The following is a 20,774-nucleotide window of genomic DNA, read 5'->3' as shown; positions in this document are numbered from 1 at the left end:
CTTCACAGTGCCACATACTTCTCCCTCACAGTGCCACATACTTCTCCTTCACAGTGCCACATACTTCTACTTCACAGTGCCATATACTTCTCCCTCACAGCGCCACATACTTCTCCTTCACAGCGCCACATACTTTTCCTTCACATTGCCACATACTTCTCCCTCACAGCGCCACATACTTCTCCTTCACAGCGCCACATACTTCTTCACAGCGCCACATACTCCTCCCTCACTCACAGCGCCACATACTTCTCCCTCACAGCACCACATACTTCTCCTTCACAGGGCCACATACTTCTCCCTCACAGTGCCACATACTTCTCCTTCACATCGCCACATACTTCTCCCTCACAGCGCCACATACTTCTCCCTCACAGTGCCAAATACTTCTCCTTCACAGTGCCACATACTTCTCCCTCACAGTGCCACATACTTCTCCCTCACAGTGCCACATACTTCTCCTTCACATCGCCACATACTTCTCCCTCACAGCGCCACATACTTCTCCCTCACAGCGCCACATACTTCTCCTTCACAGGGCCACATACTTCTCCTTCACAGGGCCACATACTTCTCCCTCACAGCGCCACATACTTCTCCTTCACAGGGCCATATACATCTCCTTCACAGTGCCACACACTTCTCCTTCACAGTGCCACATACTTCTCCTTCACAGCGCCACATACTTCTCCCTCACAGCGCCACACTTCTCCTTCACAGCGCCACATACTTCTCCCTCACAGCGCCACATACTTCTCCTTCACAGCGCCACATACTTCTCCTTCACAGTGCCACATTGCCACATACTTCTCCCTCACAGTGCCACATACTTCTCCTTCACAGGGCCACATACTTCTCCCTCACAGCGCCACATACTTCTCCTTCACAGGGCCACATACTTCTCCTTCAGAGTGCCACATACTTCTCCTTCACAGTGCCACATACTTCTCCCTCACAGCGCCACATACTTCTCCTTCACAGTGCCACATACTTCTCCCTCCCAGTGCCACATACTTCTCCCTCCCAGTGCCACATACTTCTCCTTCACAGTGCCACATACTTCTCCCTCAAATCGCCACATACTTCTCCCTCCCAGTGCCACATACTTCTCCCTCAAAGCGCCACATACTTCTCCCTCAAAGCGCCACATACTTCTCCCTCAAAGCGCCACATACTTCTCCCTCACAGCGCCACATACTTCTCCCTTACAGCGCCACATACTTCTCCTTCACAGCGCCACATACTTCTCCCTCACAGCGCCACATACTTCTCCTTCACAGTGCCACATACTTCTCCCTTGTATTACTACATACTTCTCCCTCACAGCGCCACATACTTCTCCTTCACAGTGCCACATACTTCTCCTTCACAGCGCCACATACTTCTCCCTCAAAGCGCCACATACTTTTCCCTCACAGTGCCACATACTCCTCCTTCACAGTGCCACATACTTCTCCCTCACAGTGCCACATATGTCTGCCACCTAATCCCACACACTCCTCCTTCACAGTGACACTTACTCCTCCTTCACAGTGCCACATACTTCTCCCTCACAGTGCCACATACTTCTCCCTCACAGTGCCACATACTCCTCCTTCACAGTGCCACATACTTCTCCCTCACAGTGCCACATATGTCTGCCACCTAATCCCACATACTCCTCCTTCACAGTGCCACATACTTCTCCCTCACAGTGCCACATACTCCTCCTTCACAGTACCACATACTCCTCCTTCACAGTGCCACATACTTCTCCCTCACAGTGCCACATACTTCTCCTTCACAGCACCACATACTTCTCCTTCACAGCACCACATACTTCTCCTTCACAGTGCCACATACTTCTCCCTCACAGCGCCACATACTTCTCCCTCACAGCGCCACATAATTCTCCCTCACAGCGCCACATACTTCTCCCTCACAGTGCCACATATGTCTCCCACCTAATCCCACCTCACAGTGCCACATACTCCTCCTTCATAGTGCCACATACTTCTCCTTCACAGGGCCACATACTCCTCCTTCACAGGGCCACATACTCCTCCCTCACAGCGCCACATACTTCTCCCTCACAGCGCCACATATTTCTCCCTCACAGCGCCACATACTTCTCCTTCACAGTGCCACATACTTCTCCTTCACAGTGCCACATACTTCTCCCTCACAGTGCCACATACTTCTCCCTCACAGTGCCACATACTTCGCCCTCACAGCGCCACATACTTCTTCACAGCGCCACATACTTCTTCACAGTGCCACAAACTCCTCCTTCACAGCGCCACATACTTCTCCCTCACAGCGCCACATACTTCTCCTTCACAGTGCTACATACTTCTCCCTCACAGTGCCACATACTTCTCCCTCACAGCGCCACATAATTCTCCCTCACAGTGCCACATACTTCTCCCTCACAGCGCCACATACTTCTCCTTCACAGCGCCACATACTTCTCCTTCACAGTGCCACATACTTCTCCCTCACAGTGCCACATACTTCTCCCTCACAGTGCCACATACTTCTCCCTCACAGTGCCACATACTTTGCCCTCACAGCGCCACATACTTCTTCACAGCGCCACATACTTCTTCACAGTGCCACAAACTCCTCCTTCACAGCGCCACATACTTCTCCCTCACAGTGCCAAATACTTCTCCTTCACAGCGCCACATACTTATCCCTCACAGCGCCACATACTTCTCCTTCACAGTGCTACATACTTCTCCTTCACAGTGCCACATACTTCTCCCTCACAGCGCCACATAATTCTCCCTCACAGCGCCACATACTTCTCCTTCCCAGTGCCACATAGTTCTCCCTCACAGTGCCAAATACTTCTCCTTCACAGCGCCACATACTTCTCCCTCACAGCGCCACATACTTCTCCTTCACAGCGCCACATACTTCTCCTTCACAGCGCCACATACTTCTCCTTCACAGCGCCACAAACTCCTCCCTCACAGTGCCACATACTTCTCCTTCACAGTGCCACATACTTCTCCCTCACAGCGCCACATACTTCTCCTTCACAGCGCCACATACTTCTCATTCACAGCGCCACATACTTCTCCCTCACAGCGCCACATACTTCTCCTTCACAGCGCCACATACTTCTCCTTCACATTGCCACATACTTCTCCCTCACAGTGCCACATACTCCTCCTTCACAGCGCCACATACTTCTTCACAGCGCCACATACTTCTCCTTCACAGTGCCAAATACTTCTCCTTCACATTGCCACATACTTCTCCCTCACAGCGCCACATACTTCTTCACAGCGCCACATACTTCTCCTTCACAGTGCCAAATACTTCTCCTTCACAGCGCCACATACTTCTCCTTCACAGTGCCAGATACTTCTCCCTCACAGCGCCACATACTTCTCCCTCACAGTGCCACATACTTCTCCTTCACAGTGCCACATACTTCTACTTCACAGTGCCACATACTTCTCCCTCACAGCGCCACATACTTCTCCTTCACAGCGCCAAATACTTCTCCTTCACATTGCCACATACTTCTCCTTCAAAGCGCCACATACTTCTTCACAGCGCCACATACTTCTCCTTCACAGGGCCACATACTTCTCCTTCACAGCACCACATACTTCTCCTTCACAGGGCCACATACTTCTCCCTCACAGTGCCACATACTTCTCCTTCACATCGCATCATACTTCTCCCTCACAGCGCCACATACTTCTCCCTCACAGTGCCACATACTTCTCCTTCACAGTGCCACATACTTCTCCCTCACAGTGCCACATACTTCTCCTTCACATCGCCACATACCTCTCCCTCACAGTGCCACATACTTCTCCTTCACAGTGCCACATACTTCTCCCTCACAGTGCCACATACTTCTCCCTCACAGTGCCACATACTTCTCCTTCACATCGCCACATACTTCTCCCTCACAGTGCCACATACTTCTCCCTCACAGTGCCACATACTTCTCCCTCACAGTGCCACATACTTCTCCTTCACATCGCCACATACTTCTCCCTCACAGCGCCACATACTTCTCCCTCACAGCGCCACATACTTCTCCCTCACAGTGCCACATACTTCTCCCTCACAGTGCCACATACTTCTCCTTCACAGCGCCACATACTTCTCCCTCACATCGCCACATACTTCTCCTTCACAGTGCCAAATACTTCAACTTCACATTGCCACATACTTCTCCCTCACAGCGCCACATACTTCTTCACAGCGCCACATACTTCTCATTCACAGTGCCAAATACTTCTCCTTCACAGCGCCACATACTTCTCCTTCACAGCGCCACATGCTTCTCCCTCACAGCGCCACATACTTCTCCCTCACAGTGCCACATATTTCTCCTTCACAGTGCCACATACTTGTACTTCACAGTGCCACATACTTCTCCCTCACAGTGCCACATACTCCTCCTTCACAGCGCCACATACTTCTCCTTCACAGCACCACATACTTCTCCTTCACAGCGCCACATACTTCTCCTTCACAGCGCCACATACTTCTCCTTCACAGTGCCACAAACTCCTCCCTCACTGTGCCACATACTTCTCCTTCACAGCGCCACATACTTCTCCTTCACAGTGCCACATACTTCTCCCTCACAGCGCCACATACTTCTCCCTCACAGCGCCACATACTTCTCCTTCACAGTGCCACATACTTCTACTTCACAGTGCCACATACTTCTCCCTCACAGCGCCACATACTTCTCCTTCACAGCGCCACATACTTCTCCTTCACATTCCCACATACTTCTCCCTCACAGCGCCACATACTTCTCCTTCACAGCGCCACATACTTCTCCTTCACAGCGCCACATACTCCTCCCTCACTCACAGCGCCACATACTTCTCCCTCACAGCACCACATACTTCTCCTTCACAGCGCCACATACTTCTCCCTCACAGGGCCACATACTTCTCCTTCACAGTGCCACATACTTCTCCTTCACAGTGCCACATACTTCTCCTTCACAGTGCCACATACTTCTCCTTCACAGCGCCACATACTTCTCCTTCACAGCGCCACATACTTCTCCTTCACAGTGCCACATACTTCTTCACAAGGCCACATAAGTCTCCCACCTAATCCCACATACTTCTCCCTCACAGCGCCACATACTTCTCCTTCACAGCGCCACATACTCCTCCTTCACAGCGCCACAGCGCCACATACTTCTCCTTCACAGCGCCACATACTTCTCCTTCACAGCGCCACATACTTCTCCTTCACAGGGCCACATACTTCTCCCTCACAGGGCCACATACTTCTCCTTCACAGGGCCACATACTTCTCCCTCACAGCGCCAAATACTTCTCCTTCACAGCGCCACATACTTCTCCCTCACAGCGCCACATATTTCTCCTTCACAGCGCCACATACTTCTCCTTCACAGCGCCACATACTTCTCCTTCACAGGGCCACATATGTCTCCCACCTAATCCCACATACTTCTCCTTCACAGCGCCACATACTTCTCCTTCACAGTGCCACATACTCCTCCTTCACAGAGCCACAAACTCCTCCTTCACAGAGCCACATACTTTTCCTTCACAGGGCCACATACTTCTCCTTCACAGCGCCACATACTTCTCCTTCACAGGGCCACATATGTCTCCCACCTAATCCCACATACTTCTCCTTCACAGCGCCACATACTTCTCCTTCACAGTGCCACATACTCCTCCTTCACAGAGCCACAAACTCCTCCTTCACAGAGCCACATACTTCTCTCTCACAGTGCCAAATACTTCTCCTTCACAGGGCCACATACTTCTCCCTCACAGTGCCACATACTTCTCCTTCACAGTGCCACATACTTCTCCCTCACAGTGCCAAATACTTCTCCTTCATATGTCTCCCACCTAATACCACATACTTCTCCCTCACAGAGCCACATACTTCTCCTTCACAGGGCCACATACTTCTCCTTCACAGGGCCACATACTTCTCCCTCACAGTGCCAAATACTTCTCCTTCATATGTCTCCCACCTAATCCCACATACTTCTCCTTCACAGGGCCACATACTTCTCCTTCACAGGGCCACATACTTCTCCCTCACAGGGCCACATACTTCTCCTTCACAGTGCCACATACTTCTCCCTCACAGTGCCACAAACTCCTCCTTCACAGAGCCACATACTTCTCCTTCACAGGGCCACATACTTCTCCTTCACAGCGCCACATACTTCTCCCTCACAGTGCCACATACTTCTCCTTCACAGCGCCACATACTTCTCCTTCACAGCGCCACATACTTCTCCTTCACAGTGCCACATACTTCTCCCTCACAGTGCCACAAACTCCTCCTTCACAGAGCCACATACTTCTCCTTCACAGCGCCACATACTTCTCCTTCACAGCGCCACATACTTCTCCTTCACAGCGCCACATACTTCTCCTTCACAGGGCCACATACTTCTCCTTCACAGGGCCACATACTTCTCCCTCACAGGGCCACATACTTCTCCTTCACAGCGCCACATACTTCTCCCTCACAGTGCCACATACTTCTCCTTCACAGGGCCACATACTTCTCCTTCACAGGGCCACATACTTCTCCTTCACAGTGCCACATACTTCTCCCTCACAGTGCCACAAACTCCTCCTTCACAGAGCCACATACTTCTCCTTCACAGGGCCACATACTTCTCCTTCACAGTGCCACATACTTCTCCTTCACAGGGCCACATACTTCTCCTTCACAGTGCCACATACTTCTCCTTCACAGCGCCACATACTTTTCCTTCACAGCGCCACATACTTCTCCTTCACAGGGCCACATACTTCTCCTTCACAGCGCCACATACTTCTCCTTCACAGCGCCACATACTTCTCCCTCACAGCGCCACATACTTCTCCTTCACAGGGCCACATACTTCTCCTTCACAGCGCCACATACTTCTCCTTCACAGCACCACATACTTCTCCTTCACAGCGCCACATACTTCTCCTTCACAGCGCCACATACTTCTCCTTCACAGGGCCACATACTTCTCCTTCACAGCACCACATACTTCTCCTTCACAGCGCCACATACTTCTCCTTCACAGGGCCACATACTTCTCCTTCACAGCACCACATACTTCTCCTTCACAGCGCCACATACTTCTCCTTCACAGCGCCAAATACTTCTCCTTCACAGTGCCACATACTTCTCCTTCACAGTGCCACATACTTCTCCTTCACAGCACCACATACTTCTCCTTCACAGCGCCACATACTTCTCCTTCACAGGGCCACATACTTCTCCTTCACAGCGCCACATACTTCTCCTTCACAGTGCCACATACTTCTCCTTCACAGTGCCACATACTTCTCCTCCTTCACAGCGCCACATACTTCTCCTTCACAGCGCCACATACTTCTCCTTCACAGCGCCACATACTTCTCCTTCACAGTGCCACATACTTCTACTTCACAGCGCCACATACTTCTCCTTCACAGCACCACATACTTCTCCTTCACAGCACCACATACTTCTCCTTCACAGCACCAAATACTTCTCCTTCACAGCGCCACATACTTCTCCTTCACAGCACCACATACTTCTCCTTCACAGCGCCACATACTTCTCCTTCACAGGGCCACATACTTCTCCTTCACAGCGCCACATACTTCTCCCTCACAGCGCCAAATACTTATCCTTCACAGCGCCACATACTTCTCCTTCACAGCGCCACATACTTCTCCTTCACAGCGCCACATACTTCTCCTTCACAGGGCCACATACTTCTCCTTCACAGTGCCACATACTTCTCCTTCACAGTGCCACATACTTCTCCCTCACAGCGCCAAATACTTCTCCTTCACAGCGCCACATACTTCTCCTTCACAGCGCCACATACTTCTCCTTCACAGGGCCACATACTTCTCCTTCACAGGGCCACATACTTCTCCTTCACAGTGCCACATACTTCTCCCTCACAGTGCCACAAACTCCTCCTTCACAGAGCCACATACTTCTCCTTCACAGGGCCACATACTTCTCCCTCACAGCGCCAAATATTTCTCCTTCACAGCGCCACATACTTCTCCCTCACAGCGCCACATACTTCTCCTTCACAGGGCCACATACTTCTCCTTCACAGTGCCACATACTTCTCCTTCAGAGCGCCACATACTTTTCCTTCACAGCGCCACATACTTTTCCTTCACAGCGCCACATACTCCTCCTTCACAGGGCCACATACTTCTCCTTCACAGGGCCACATACTTCTCCTTCACAGCGCCACATACTTCTCCTTCACAGCGCCACATACTTCTCCTTCACAGGGCCACATACTTCTCATTCACAGGGCCACATACTTCTCCTTCACAGGGCCACATACTTCTCCTTCACAGGGCCACATACTTCTCCTTCACAGCGCCACATACTTCTCCTTCACAGGGCCACATACTTCTCATTCACAGGGCCACATACTTCTCCTTCACAGGGCCACATACTTCTCCTTCACAGTGCCACATACTTCTCCTTCACAGCGCCACATACTTTTCCTTCACAGCGCCACATACTTCTCCTTCACAGGGCCACATACTTCTCCTTCACAGCGCCACATACTTCTCCTTCACAGGGCCACATACTTCTCCTTCACAGCACCACATACTTCTCCCTCACAGGACCACATACTTCTCCTTCACAGCGCCACATACTTCTCCTTCACAGGGCCACATACTTCTCCCTCACAGCGCCAAATACTTCTCCTTCACAGCGCCACATACTTCTCCTTCACAGCGCCACATACTTCTCCTTGACAGTACCAAATACTTCTCCTTCACAGCGCCACATACTTCTCCTTCACAGGGCCACATATGTCTCCCACCTAATCCCACATACTTCTCCCTCACAGTGCCAAATACTTCTCCTTCATATGTCTCCCACCTAATCCCACATACTTCTCCCTCACAGCGCCACATACTTCTCCTTCACAGCGCCACATACTTCTCCTTCACAGTGCCACATACTTCATCTTCACAGGGCCACATACTTCTTCACAGGGCCACATATGTCTCCCACCTAATCCCACATACTTCTCCCTCACAGCGCCACATACTTCTCCTTCACAGCGCCACATACTTCTCCTTCACAGCGCCACATACTTCTCCTTCACAGCGCCACATACTTCTCCTTCACAGGGCCACATATGTCTCCCACCTAATCCCACATACTTCTCCTTCACAGCGCCACATACTTCTCCTTCACAGTGCCACATACTCCTCCTTCACAGAGCCACATACTTCTCCTTCACAGTGCCACATACTTCTCCCTCACAGTGCCACAAACTCCTCCTTCACAGAGCCACATACTTCTCCTTCACAGGGCCACATACTTCTCCCTCACAGTGCCACATACTTCTCCTTCACAGTGCCACATACTTCTCCCTCACAGTGCCAAATACTTCTCCTTCATATGTCTCCCACCTAATCCCACATACTTCTCCTTCACAGTGCCACATACTTCTCCTTCACAGTGCCACATACTTCTCCCTCACAGGGCCACATACTTCTTCTCCTTCACAGGGCCACATACTTCTCCTTCACAGCGCTACATATTTCTCCTTCACAGGGCCACATATGTCTCCCACCTAATCCCACATACTTCTCCCTCACAGTGCCACATACTTCTCCCTCACAGTGCCACATACTTCTCCTTCACAGCGCCACATACTTCTCCCTCACAGTGCCACATACTTCTCCCTCACAGTGCCACATACTTCTCCCTCACAGTGCCACATACTTCTCCCTCACAGCGCCTCATACTTCTCCTTCACAGTGCCACATACTTCTCCCTTACAGTGCCACATACTTCTGCCTTACAGTGCCACATACTTCTCCTTCACATTGCCACATACTTCTCCTTCACAGTGCCACATACTTCTCCTTCACAGTGCCACATACTTCTCCTTCACAGTGCCACATACTTCTCTTTCACAGTGCCAACTACTTCTCCTTCACAGTTCCAAATACTTCTCCTTCACAGCGCCACATACTTCTCCTTCACAGTGCCACATACTTCTTCACAGGGCCACATGTCTCCCACCTAATCCCACATACTTCGACCTCACAGCGCCACATACTTCTCCTTCACAGCGCCACATACTCCTCCTTCACAGCGCCACATACTTCTCCTTCACAGGGCCACATACTTCTCCTTCACAGTGCCACATACTTCTCCTTCACAGCGCCACATACTTCTCCTTCACAGCGCCACATACTTCTCCTTCACAGTGCCAAATACTTCTCCTTCACAGGGCCACATACTTCTCCCTCACAGGGCCACATACTTCTCCTTCACAGCGCCACATACTTCTCCCTCACAGTGCCAAATACTTCTCCTTCACAGCGCCACATACTTCTCCCTCACAGCGCCACATACTTCTCCTTCACAGCGCCACATACTCCTCCTTCACAGTGCCATATACTTCTCCCTCACAGCGCCACATACTTCTCCCTCACAGTGCCAAATACTTCTCCTTCACAGCGCCACATACTTCTCCTTCACAGGGCCACATATGTCTCCCACCTAATCCCACATACTTCTCCTTCACAGGGCCACATACTTCTCCTTCACAGCGCCACATAATTCTCCCTCACAGTGCCACATATGTCTCCTACCTAATCCCACATACTTCTCCCTTGCTGTGTAACCATCTTCTCCTCAGTCTCTTAAATAATTTCATAGATTTCCTTTTATTTCCAGCCAGAAGAAGCAGCATCTATATGACCTGCTGTATCCTGTCCTATCATTGTTATTTGGCGGGGGGGATAGAGATGGGGGACATCATTGCTGACACATTTTGATAGGCCAGGCCAGAGCTGGGGTCATGGTATTACTACCTAACAAGTTGCTGAGCTGGAACAAGCATGCTGCCAGTGAAATGTGAAAAGTCTGAACTCTCATCCTGCATCCTTACATCACCTCAAAGACCTGGATTCTGCACCTTTAAATTGCCAGCAATGGCTGCTCCCAGTGGGTTCCCATTAACCTTGCAGTTGTCTGATTGGCCAGAGTGCAGGGAGTAGAAGGCAAGTACAGTGACTCTGCCCTAGAATGGATTAATAGCTGCTACCTGACAGTCCGGTGATGTCCACCCTCGGGAGGTGTTTGGCCTTCAGCACAACAACGGTCATCCTCTGTGCCACGGGCTGGTAAGAGAGCGATACCTGCAACTCGCCCCGACTCATGCACTTCTGTGGAGAGAAGGACTGCAATTACAATGGTGGCTACAGCCTGATTTCCAACCTGCGAGCCTCTGGAGTTCCACTGAGGCTTGTTATCTGGCTACTGAATGCTGTGCTAATATCTCCATCCCTAACCACCTACACAAAACCACCCCCAACATGTCTGGTATTTTCACAGCACGAAAAATGGTTTAAGAGTTTTTGACCCAAAATGTGAGCTGTAACTGCTGACAGGAGATGACCTAGGAGGAAGGAGTTCTAGTGGGGGTTGGATCACTTGGCGATGAAGGTTTTGCTGACTAGAGCCGGGTATCTTGTAGAGGATAGAGCGCTGTGAGGAATTACCATGACTTGGACAAGACCTAAATATGAGGTGACAGGATAATAAAGTGAACATAGATTGGACGGTGAGGAAACCCTTTAACAGCTGACACCTTCAATCAATTGTCAGAATGACCAAAACCTACAAAAGTCTGTGAACCCCTATGACTGGGACAAGTGACAAAACGCAGCTGGCTGTGTATGTAATAGTAGGGAAGCCGATCCCGGAGATCCAGAAGATGGGCTTCAAGGATCTCATGACACGTGTGATTTAGCACTGTCATTGTGTTGACCTGGACATTAAGAAACCCCTCCCCCTATCCCCCCCCCCCCCCTGTTCGTGAAGATGGGCTTCAAGGATCTCACTAGACATGTGGGGCTCAGGAGTGATCTGGCATTGAGTTAACCTGGAGGTGAATAACCCCCCCCCCCCATGTTCCTGAAGATGGGCTTCAAGGATCTTGCGACACTTGTGATTTAGCGCTGTCATTGTGTTGACCTGGACATGCAGACCCCCCCCCCCCCATTCCTGAAGATGGGCTCCAAGGATCTCACTAGACATGTGGGGCTCAGGAGTGATCTGGCACTGTGTTAACCTGGAGGTGAAGACCCCCCCCCACATGTTCCTGAAGATGGGCTTCAAGGATCTTGCGACACTTGTGATTTAGCGCTGTCATTGTGTTGACCTGGACATGAAGAACCCCCCCCCCCGTTCCTAAAGATGGGCTTCAAGGATCTCACTAGACATGTGAGGCTGATTGGAGAAAAGCCAATGTAGCACCAATATTTAAAAAGGGCCCAAAAAACATCCCTGGGAATTACAGACCAGTTAGCCTAACATCAATAGTATGTAAACTCTTGGAGGGGATGATAAGGGACTATATACAAGATTTTAGTAATAAGAATGATATCATTAGCAGTAATCAGCATGGATTCATGAAGAATCGTTCTTGCCAAACCAATCTATTAACCTTCTATGAGGAGGTGAGTTGCCATCTAGATAAAGGAAGGCCCGTAGACGTGGTGTATCTGGATTTTGCAAAAGCATTTGACACAGTTCCCCATAAACGTTTACTGTACAAAATAAGGTTCGTTGGCATGGACCATAGGGTGAGTACATGGATTGAAAACTGGCTACAAGGGCGAGTTCAGAGGGTGGTGATAAATGGGGAGTACTCGGAATGGTCAGGGGTGGGTAGTGGGGTTCCCCAGGGTTCTGTGCTGGGACCAATCCTATTTAATTTGTTCATAAACGATCTGGAGGATGGGATAAACAGTTCAATCTCTGTATTTGCAGACGATACTAAGCTAAGCAGGGCAATAACTTCTCCGCAGGATGTGGAAATCTTAAAAGAAGACCTGAACAAATGAATGGGGGAGGGGCAACTACATGGCAAATGAGGTTCAATGTAGAAAAATGTAAAATAATGCATTTGGGTGGTAAAAATCTGAATGCAATCTATAGACTGGGGGGAGAACCTCTGGGGGAATCTAGGATGGAAAAGGACCTGGGGGTCCTAGTAGATGATAGGCTCAGCAATGACATGCAATGCCAAGCTGCTGCTAACAAAGCAAACAGAATATTGGCATTAAAAAGGGATCAACTCCAGAGATAAAACGATAATTCTCCCGCTCTACAAGACTCTGGTCCGGCCGCACCTGGAGTATGCTGTCCAGTTCTGGGCACCAGTCCTCAGGAGGGATGTACTGGAAATGGAGCGAGTACTAAGAAGGGCAACAAAGCTAATAAAGGGTCTGGAGGATCTTAGTTATGAGGAAAGGTTGTGAGCTCTGAACTTATTCTCTCTGGAGAAGAGACGCTTGAGAGGGGATATGATTTCAATTTACAAATACTGTACTGGTGACCCCACAATATATAAATACCGGACTGGTGACCCCACAATATACAAATACCGGACTGGTGACCCCACAATATACAAATACCAGACTGGTGACCCCACAATATACAAATACTGTACTGGTGACCCCACAATAGGGATAAAACTTTTTCGCAGAAGAGAGTTTAATAAGACTCGTGGCCACTCATTACAATTAGAAGAAAAGAGGTTTAACCTTAAACTATGTAGAGGGTTCTTTACTGTAAGAGCGGCAAGGATGTGGAATTCCCTTCCACAGGCGGTGGTCTCAGCGGGGAGCATTGATAGCTTCAAGAAACTATTAGATAATCACCTGAATGACCGCAATATACAGGGATATGTAATGTAATATGACATATAATCACACACATAGGTTGGACTTGATGGACTTGTGTCTTTTTTCAACCTCACCTACTATGTAACTATATATGTGGGGCTCAGGAGTGATCTGGCATTATGTTGATCTGGAGGTGAAGAATTCCCTCATGTTCCTGAAGATGGGCTTCAAGGATCTCACTACACATGTGGGACTCAGGAATGATCTGGCATTCTGTTGATCTGGAGGTGAAGACCCCCCCCCCATGTTCCTGAAGATGGGCTTCAAGGATCTTGCGACACTTGTGATTTAGAGCTGTCATTGTGTTGACCTGGACATGAAGAACCCCCCCCCCCCGTTCCTAAAGATGGGCTTCAAGGATCTCACTAGACATGTGGGGCTCAGGAGTGATCTGGCATTATGTTGATCTGGAGGTGAAGAATTCCCTCATGTTCCTGAAGATGGGCTTCAAGGATCTCACTACACATGTGTGACTCAGGAATGATCTGGCATTCTGTTGATCTGGAGGTGAAGACCCCCCCCCCCCCTCCCATGTTCCTGAAGATGGGCTCAGGAGTGATCTGGCATTATGTTGATCTGGAGGTGAAGAACCCCCCCCCCCTGTTCCTGAAGATGGGCTTTAAAGTGCAACTACAATCTATATTTTGCTAGGCTTAAAACAGCTACCATCCCCCTTCTAACTCCTAGCAGAAAATACCCAAGCTCAACCGCACAATTGGAAAATACTTGCTGAGATTTGGTGCTCAGGCTGGGGCATCCCCACTCTGCCGTTCAAACGTCCAAAGCAGCAATTAACCCGGCAACTCGATAACTCCTTAGTATTATCCTTTCTTTGGCTACATCATATACACAGGATCAATGCTGGCATCTTTCGTCTATTACAGCCTTAGTCATACAGTAGCATCATTGCTATGAGTAAGGCTGTAATAGACGAAACATGTCAGCATTGATCCTGTGTATATGATGTAGCCAAATAAAGGATAATACCAAGGAGTTATCGAGTTGCCGGTTTAATTTCTCCGCTTCTAACTACCCTGTAGTTGGAAGATTCTTATACTTACCTATTATCAGGGCACTCTGGTTCAGTCACATGATTGGCACCCAGAGGCGGCTTCAGGGGAGAGGAGGGACAGCCGACAGCAAATGCCCCATAGTAAGCCTATAGGTGACATCACTGCCCAGGCATTTCAGCTGTTGTTGATGATCTCTCCTGAGACCAATCACTGGAGAGATCATGTGACCGGACCGAAGCGCCCTGAGAATAGCTTCTACAGCGTAGTTAGAATAGGAATTAGAAGGGGTTTGCCAGAAGTTTTAAGCTTAGTTAAATATCGACTTGAATTCCACTTTATATATGTGGGAATCAGGAGTGATCTGGCATAATGTTGATCTAGAGAGGAAGAATTCCCCCATGTTCCTGAAGATGGGCTTCAAGGATTTCATGAGACATATGTGGATCAGGAGTGATCTGGGATTGTTGCCACAGAGGTGAACCCCCCCCCCCATATTCCTGAAGATGGGCTTCAAGGATCTTACAACACATGTGGGGATCGTATAATAGACTCCATGTACAAAGACTTACCTGAATGTTCCTTTTGGAGATCTCCCTGGTTAGCTGCACCTTGCCAGTGCTGGGGTCCACACCAGCCAGCGGCACCATCACCTCTCCAATGACATCATCTCGAGAGAAGCGGTCAAAGCTCAAGACAAGGAAGTGAAGGACGAGGTCCTGGAGCTGGCTGTAGGGGATACCATAAAAGGTGAAGGTTTCATCAAAGATGGGATTGAGGGTCTTCCTCAGAACCCGAGTCTTCACCCGATGTTTCTTGTCTGGAAGGATGGTCATCTTAATGTACGGGTCAGAACCATGGGACTGTTCATCCATCACTGGTAGATTGTGGGCCTCCTGTATAGTGACCACCAGAGCTTTCTTCGGGAAGTTATAATCTACAGAAAGGGTCAGTGTCCCGAGGGTCACGTCTTCATCTGGAGAGGATGGCGATGAAGTCTTACTGCCGCTGGAGGTCAGACTTTGACTTGGGCTTACTTCCTCCCCATAGTTCATAGTAATGGGCAGCTGGCTGACGGGTGTAGCGGTGGCCAGGCCATTCGGACCTTTCTCTGAGGTCATCAGACCCACCTCGACATTGTCCAGCAAGACATTTCCTGCCCGCAGGTTCTCGGCATCTACGGCTTGTTTATCTTTGCGGATGTTCAGGTGTTTCTTCTTATTGCTCAGCGTCTCGGGGTAGATACTGATCCCCTTCAGCATGTGGATGAACTTATATGGAGGATTCTTGTGTTTCTTCTCTGCCCGACTGACACAACAACTCCAGATAAAAATGGTGACTGAGACCGACACCACCAGGATGGCGGCCCCAAGGAAGCCGGCCGCAATGGGCGACATATCTGCAAGAAAAATGGAGAAGGGGCATTGCTATGTGATCAAAGACTACAGAATCAGGAAACACCATAACCATGGCCGGTACACCGACCTCTCCAAACATTGACCTCCCCTCCTCACATCAGGGTAGACTGACCCCCTCTGTACATAGACTACACTGACACTCCGACCTCCCCTCCTCACATCAAGGTGGACTGACCTCTCTGTACATAGACTACCCTCACACTCTGGCCTCCCCTCCTCACATCGGTGTGGACTGACCTCTCTGTACATAGACTACCCTCACACTCCGACCTCCCCTCCTCACATCAGGGTAGACTGACCCCTCTGTACATAGACTACCCTGACACTCCGACCTCCCCTCCGCACATCGCCGTGGACTGACCTCTCTGTACACTGACTACCATCACACTCTGACCTCCCCTCCTCACATCAGGGTAGACTGAACCCCTCTGTACAAAGACTACCCTGACACTCTGACCTCCCCTCCTCACATCAAGGTGGACTGACCTCTCTGTACATAGACTACCCTCACTCTCTGGCCTCCCCTCCTCACATCAAGGTGGACTGACCTCTCTGTACATAGACTACCCTGACACTCTGGCCTCCCCTCCTCACATCGGTGTGGACTGACCTCTCTGTACATAGACTACCCTCACACTCTGACCTCCCCTCCTCACATCGGTGTGGACTGACCTCTCTGTACATAGACTACCCTGACACTCCGACCTCCCCTCCTCACATCGCCGTGGACTGACCTCTCTGTACACTGACTACCATCACACTCTGACCTCCCCTCCTCACATCAGGGTGGACTGACCTCTCTGTACATAGACTACCCTCACACTCCGACCTCCCCTCCTCACATCAGGGTGGACTGACCTCTCCATACAAGGGCTACCCTCACACTCCAACCTCCCCTCCTCACATCAGGGTGGACTGACCCCCTCTGTACATAGACTACCCTCACACTCCGACCTCCCCTCCTCACATCAGGGTGGACTGACCTCTCCATACAAGGGCTACCCTCACACTCCAACCTCCCCTCCTCACATCAGGGTAGACTGACCTCTCTGTACATAGACTACCCTCACACGCCAACCTCCCCTCCTCTCATCAGGGTAGACTGACCCCCTCTGTACATAGACTACCCTCACACTCCGACCTCCCCTCCTCTCATCAGGGTAGACTGACCCCCTCTGTACATAGACTACCCTCACACTCCAACCTCCCCTCCTCACATCAGGGTAGACTGACCCCCTCTGTACATAGACTACCCTCACACTCCGACCTCCCCTCCTCACATCAGGGTAGACTGACCCCCTCTGTACATAGACTACCCTCACACTCCGACCTCCCCTCCTCTCATCAGGGTAGACTGACCCCCTCTGTACATAGACTACCCTCACACTCCAACCTCCCCTCCTCACATCGCCGTGGACTGACCTCTCTGTACACTGACTACCATCACACTCTGACCTCCCCTCCTCACATCAGGGTGGACTGACCTCTCTGTACATAGACTACCCTGACACTCTGACCTCCCCTCCTCACATCAGGGTGGACTGACCTCTCTGTACACTGACTACCATCACACTCTGACCTCCCCTCCTCACATCAAGGTGGACTGACCTCTCCATACAAGGGCTACCCTCACACTCCAACCTCCCCTCCTCACATCAGGGTAGACGGACCCCCTCTGTACATAGACTACCCTCACACTCCAACCTCCCCTCCTCACATCAGGGTAGACTGACCTCTCTGTACATAGACTACCCTGACACTCTGACCTCCCCTCCTCACATCAGGGTAGACTGACCTCTCTGTACATAGACTACCCTCACACTCCAACCTCCCCTCCTCTCATCAGGGTAGACTGACCTCTCTGTACATAGACTACCCTCACACTCCGACCTCCCCTCCTCACATCAGGGTAGACTGACCCCCTCTGTACATAGACTACCCTCACACTCCAACCTCCCCTCCTCTCATCAGGGTAGACTGACCCCCTCTGTACATAGACTACCCTCACACTCCAACCTCCCCTCCTCACATCAGGGTAGACTGACCCCCTCTGTACATAGACTACCCTCACACTCCGACCTCCCCTCCTCACATCAGGGTGGACTGACCCCCTCTGTACATAGACTACCCTCACACTCCAACCTCCCCTCCTCACATCAGGGTAGACTGACCCCCTCTGTACATAGACTACCCTCACACTCCGACCTCCCCTCCTCACATCAGGGTAGACTGACCCCCTCTGTACATAGACTACCCTCACACTCCGACCTCCCCTCCTCACATCGGTGTGGACTGACCTCTCCGTACACTGACTATCCTCACACTCCGACCTCCCCTCCTCACATCAGGGTAGACTGACCTCTCTGTACATAGACTACCCTGACACTCCGACCTCCCCTCCTCACATCAGGGTAGACTGACCTCTCTGTACATAGACTACCCTCACACTCTGACCTCCCCTCCACACATCAGGGTGGACTGACCTCTCTGTACATAGACTACCCTGACACTCCGACCTCCCCTCCTCACATCAGGGTGGACTGACCTCTCTGTACATAGACTACCATCACACTCCGACCTCCCCTCCTCACATCAGGGTGGACTGACCTCTCCATACAAGGGCTACCCTCACACTCCGACCTCCCCTCCTCACATCAGGGTGGACTGACCTCTCCATACAAGGGCTACCCTCACACTCCGACCTCCCCTCCTCACATCAGGGTGGACTGACCTCTCTATACAAGGGCTACCCTCACACTCCGACCTCCCCTCCTCACATCAGGGTGGACTGACCTCTCCAGAGTGAGGCCCTCTGGGGTGGAGTCATGTGACCAGTGTGGGGCCCTCTGGGGTGGAGTCGTGAGGCCCTCTGGGGTGGAGTCATGTGATCAGTGTTGGGCCCTCTGGGGTGGAGTCATGTGATCAGTGTAGGGCCCTCTGGGGTGGAGTCATGTGATCAGTGTGAGGCCCTCTGGGGTGGAGTCATGTGACCAGTGTTGGGCCCTCTGGGGTGGAGTCATGTGATCAGTGTGAGGCCCTCTGGGGTGGAGTCATATGACCAGAATGAGGCCTCCTGGGGTGGAGTCATGTGACCAGAGTGGGGCCCTCTGGGGTGGAGTCATGTGATCAGTGTGAGGCCCTCTGGGGTGGAGTCATGTGATCAGTGTTGGGCCCTCTGGGGTGGAGTCCTGTGACCAGAGTGAGGCCCTCTGGGGTGGAGTCGTCTGATCAGTGTCGGGCCCTCTGGGGTGGAGTCGTGAGGCCCTCTGGGGTGTAGTCGTGTGATCAGTGTTGGGCCCTCTTGGGTGGAGTCATGTGATCAGTGTGAGGCCCTCTGGGGTGGAGTCATGTGATCAGTGTTGGGCCCTCTGGGGTGGAGTCATGTGATCAGTGTTGGGCCCTCTGGGGTGGAGTCATGTGATCAGTGTGAGGCCCTCTGGGGCCATATGACCAGAGTGAGGCCCTCTGGGGTGGAGTCATGTGATCAGTGTCATATGACCAGAGTGAGGCCCTCTGGGGTGGAGTCATGTGATCAGTGTTGGGCCTCTGGGGTAGAGTCATGTGACCAGAGTGAGGCCCTCTGGGGTGGAGTCATGTGACCAGAGTGAGGCCCTCTGGGGTGGAGTCATGTGACCAGAGTGGGGCCCTCTGGGGTGGAGTCATGTGATCAGTGTGAGGCCCTCTGGGGTGGAGTCATGTGATCAGTGTTGGGCCCTCTGGGGTGGAGTCCTGTGACCAGAGTGAGGCCCTCTGGGGTGGAGTCGTCTGATCAGTGTGGGGCCCTCTGGGGTGGAGTCGTGAGGCCCTCTGGTGTGTAGTCGTGTGATCAGTGTTGGGCCCCCAGGGGTGTAGTCGTGTGATCAGTGTTGGGCCCTCTGGGGTGGAGTCATGTGATCAGTGTGAGGCCCTCTGGGGTGGAGTCATGTGACCAGTGTTGGGACCTCTGGGGTGGAGTCATGTGATCAGTGTGAGGCCCTCTGGGGTGGAGTCATGTGATCAGTGTTGGGCCCTCTGGGGTGGAGTCATGTGATCAGTGTTGGGCCCTCTGGGGTGGAGTCATGTGATCAGTGTGAGGCCCTCTGGGGCCATATGACCAGAGTGAGGCCCTCTGGGGTGGAGTCATGTGATCAGTGTAGGGCCCTCTGGGGTGGAGTCATGTGATCAGTGTGAGGCCCTCTGGGGTGGAGTCATGTGACCAGTGTTGGGCCCTCTGGGGTGGAGTCATGTGATCAGAGTGAGGCCCTCTGGGGTGGAGTCATATGACCAGAGTGAGGCCCTCTGGGGTGGAGTCATGTGACCAGAGTGGGGCCCTCTGGGGTGGAGTCATGTGATCAGTGTGAGGCCCTCTGGGGTGGAGTCATGTGATCAGTGTTGGGCCTTCTGGGGTGGAGTCCTGTGACCAGAGTGAGGCCCTCTGGGGTGGAGTCGTCTGATCAGTGTTGGGCCCTCTGGGGTGGAGTCGTGTGATCAGTGTTGGGCCCTCTGGGGTGGAGTCATGTGATCAGTGTGAGGCCCTCTGGGGTGGAGTCATGTGACCAGTGTTGGGCCCTCTGGGGTGGAGTCATGTGACCAGAGTGAGGGCCTCTGGGGTGGAGTCATGTGATCAGTGTAGGGCCCTCTGGGGTGGA

General features: G+C 51.5%; 1 protein-coding gene across 2 annotated transcripts in view; it reads right to left on the bottom strand.

Annotated features, from left to right (window-relative positions):
- The window catches only part of SYT11 (synaptotagmin 11), a 62,104-nt gene that overhangs the window by 28,178 nt on the left and 13,152 nt on the right, over positions 1-20,774 (bottom strand). Inside the window, exons 2-3 of one of the 2 annotated variants that reach the window (XM_073608831.1) lie at positions 15,301-16,127; positions 11,072-11,192 (exon numbers count right to left, since the gene is read on the bottom strand). In XM_073608831.1, coding sequence (XP_073464932.1) covers positions 11,072-11,192; positions 15,301-16,127 — 948 coding nt within the window. Of the gene's footprint in view, positions 1-11,068; positions 11,193-15,300; positions 16,128-20,774 lie in introns of both variants that reach the window. The other variant, XM_073608830.1, reaches the window with a different exon arrangement.

The sequence above is a fragment of the Aquarana catesbeiana genome, linkage group LG13, assembly GCF_042186555.1.
Source record: "Aquarana catesbeiana isolate 2022-GZ linkage group LG13, ASM4218655v1, whole genome shotgun sequence".
NCBI classification, from domain to species: domain Eukaryota; kingdom Metazoa; phylum Chordata; class Amphibia; order Anura; family Ranidae; genus Aquarana; species Aquarana catesbeiana.
Note: the sequence above shows the minus strand (reverse complement) of the source record. Positions and strands in the feature narration are given on the sequence as shown.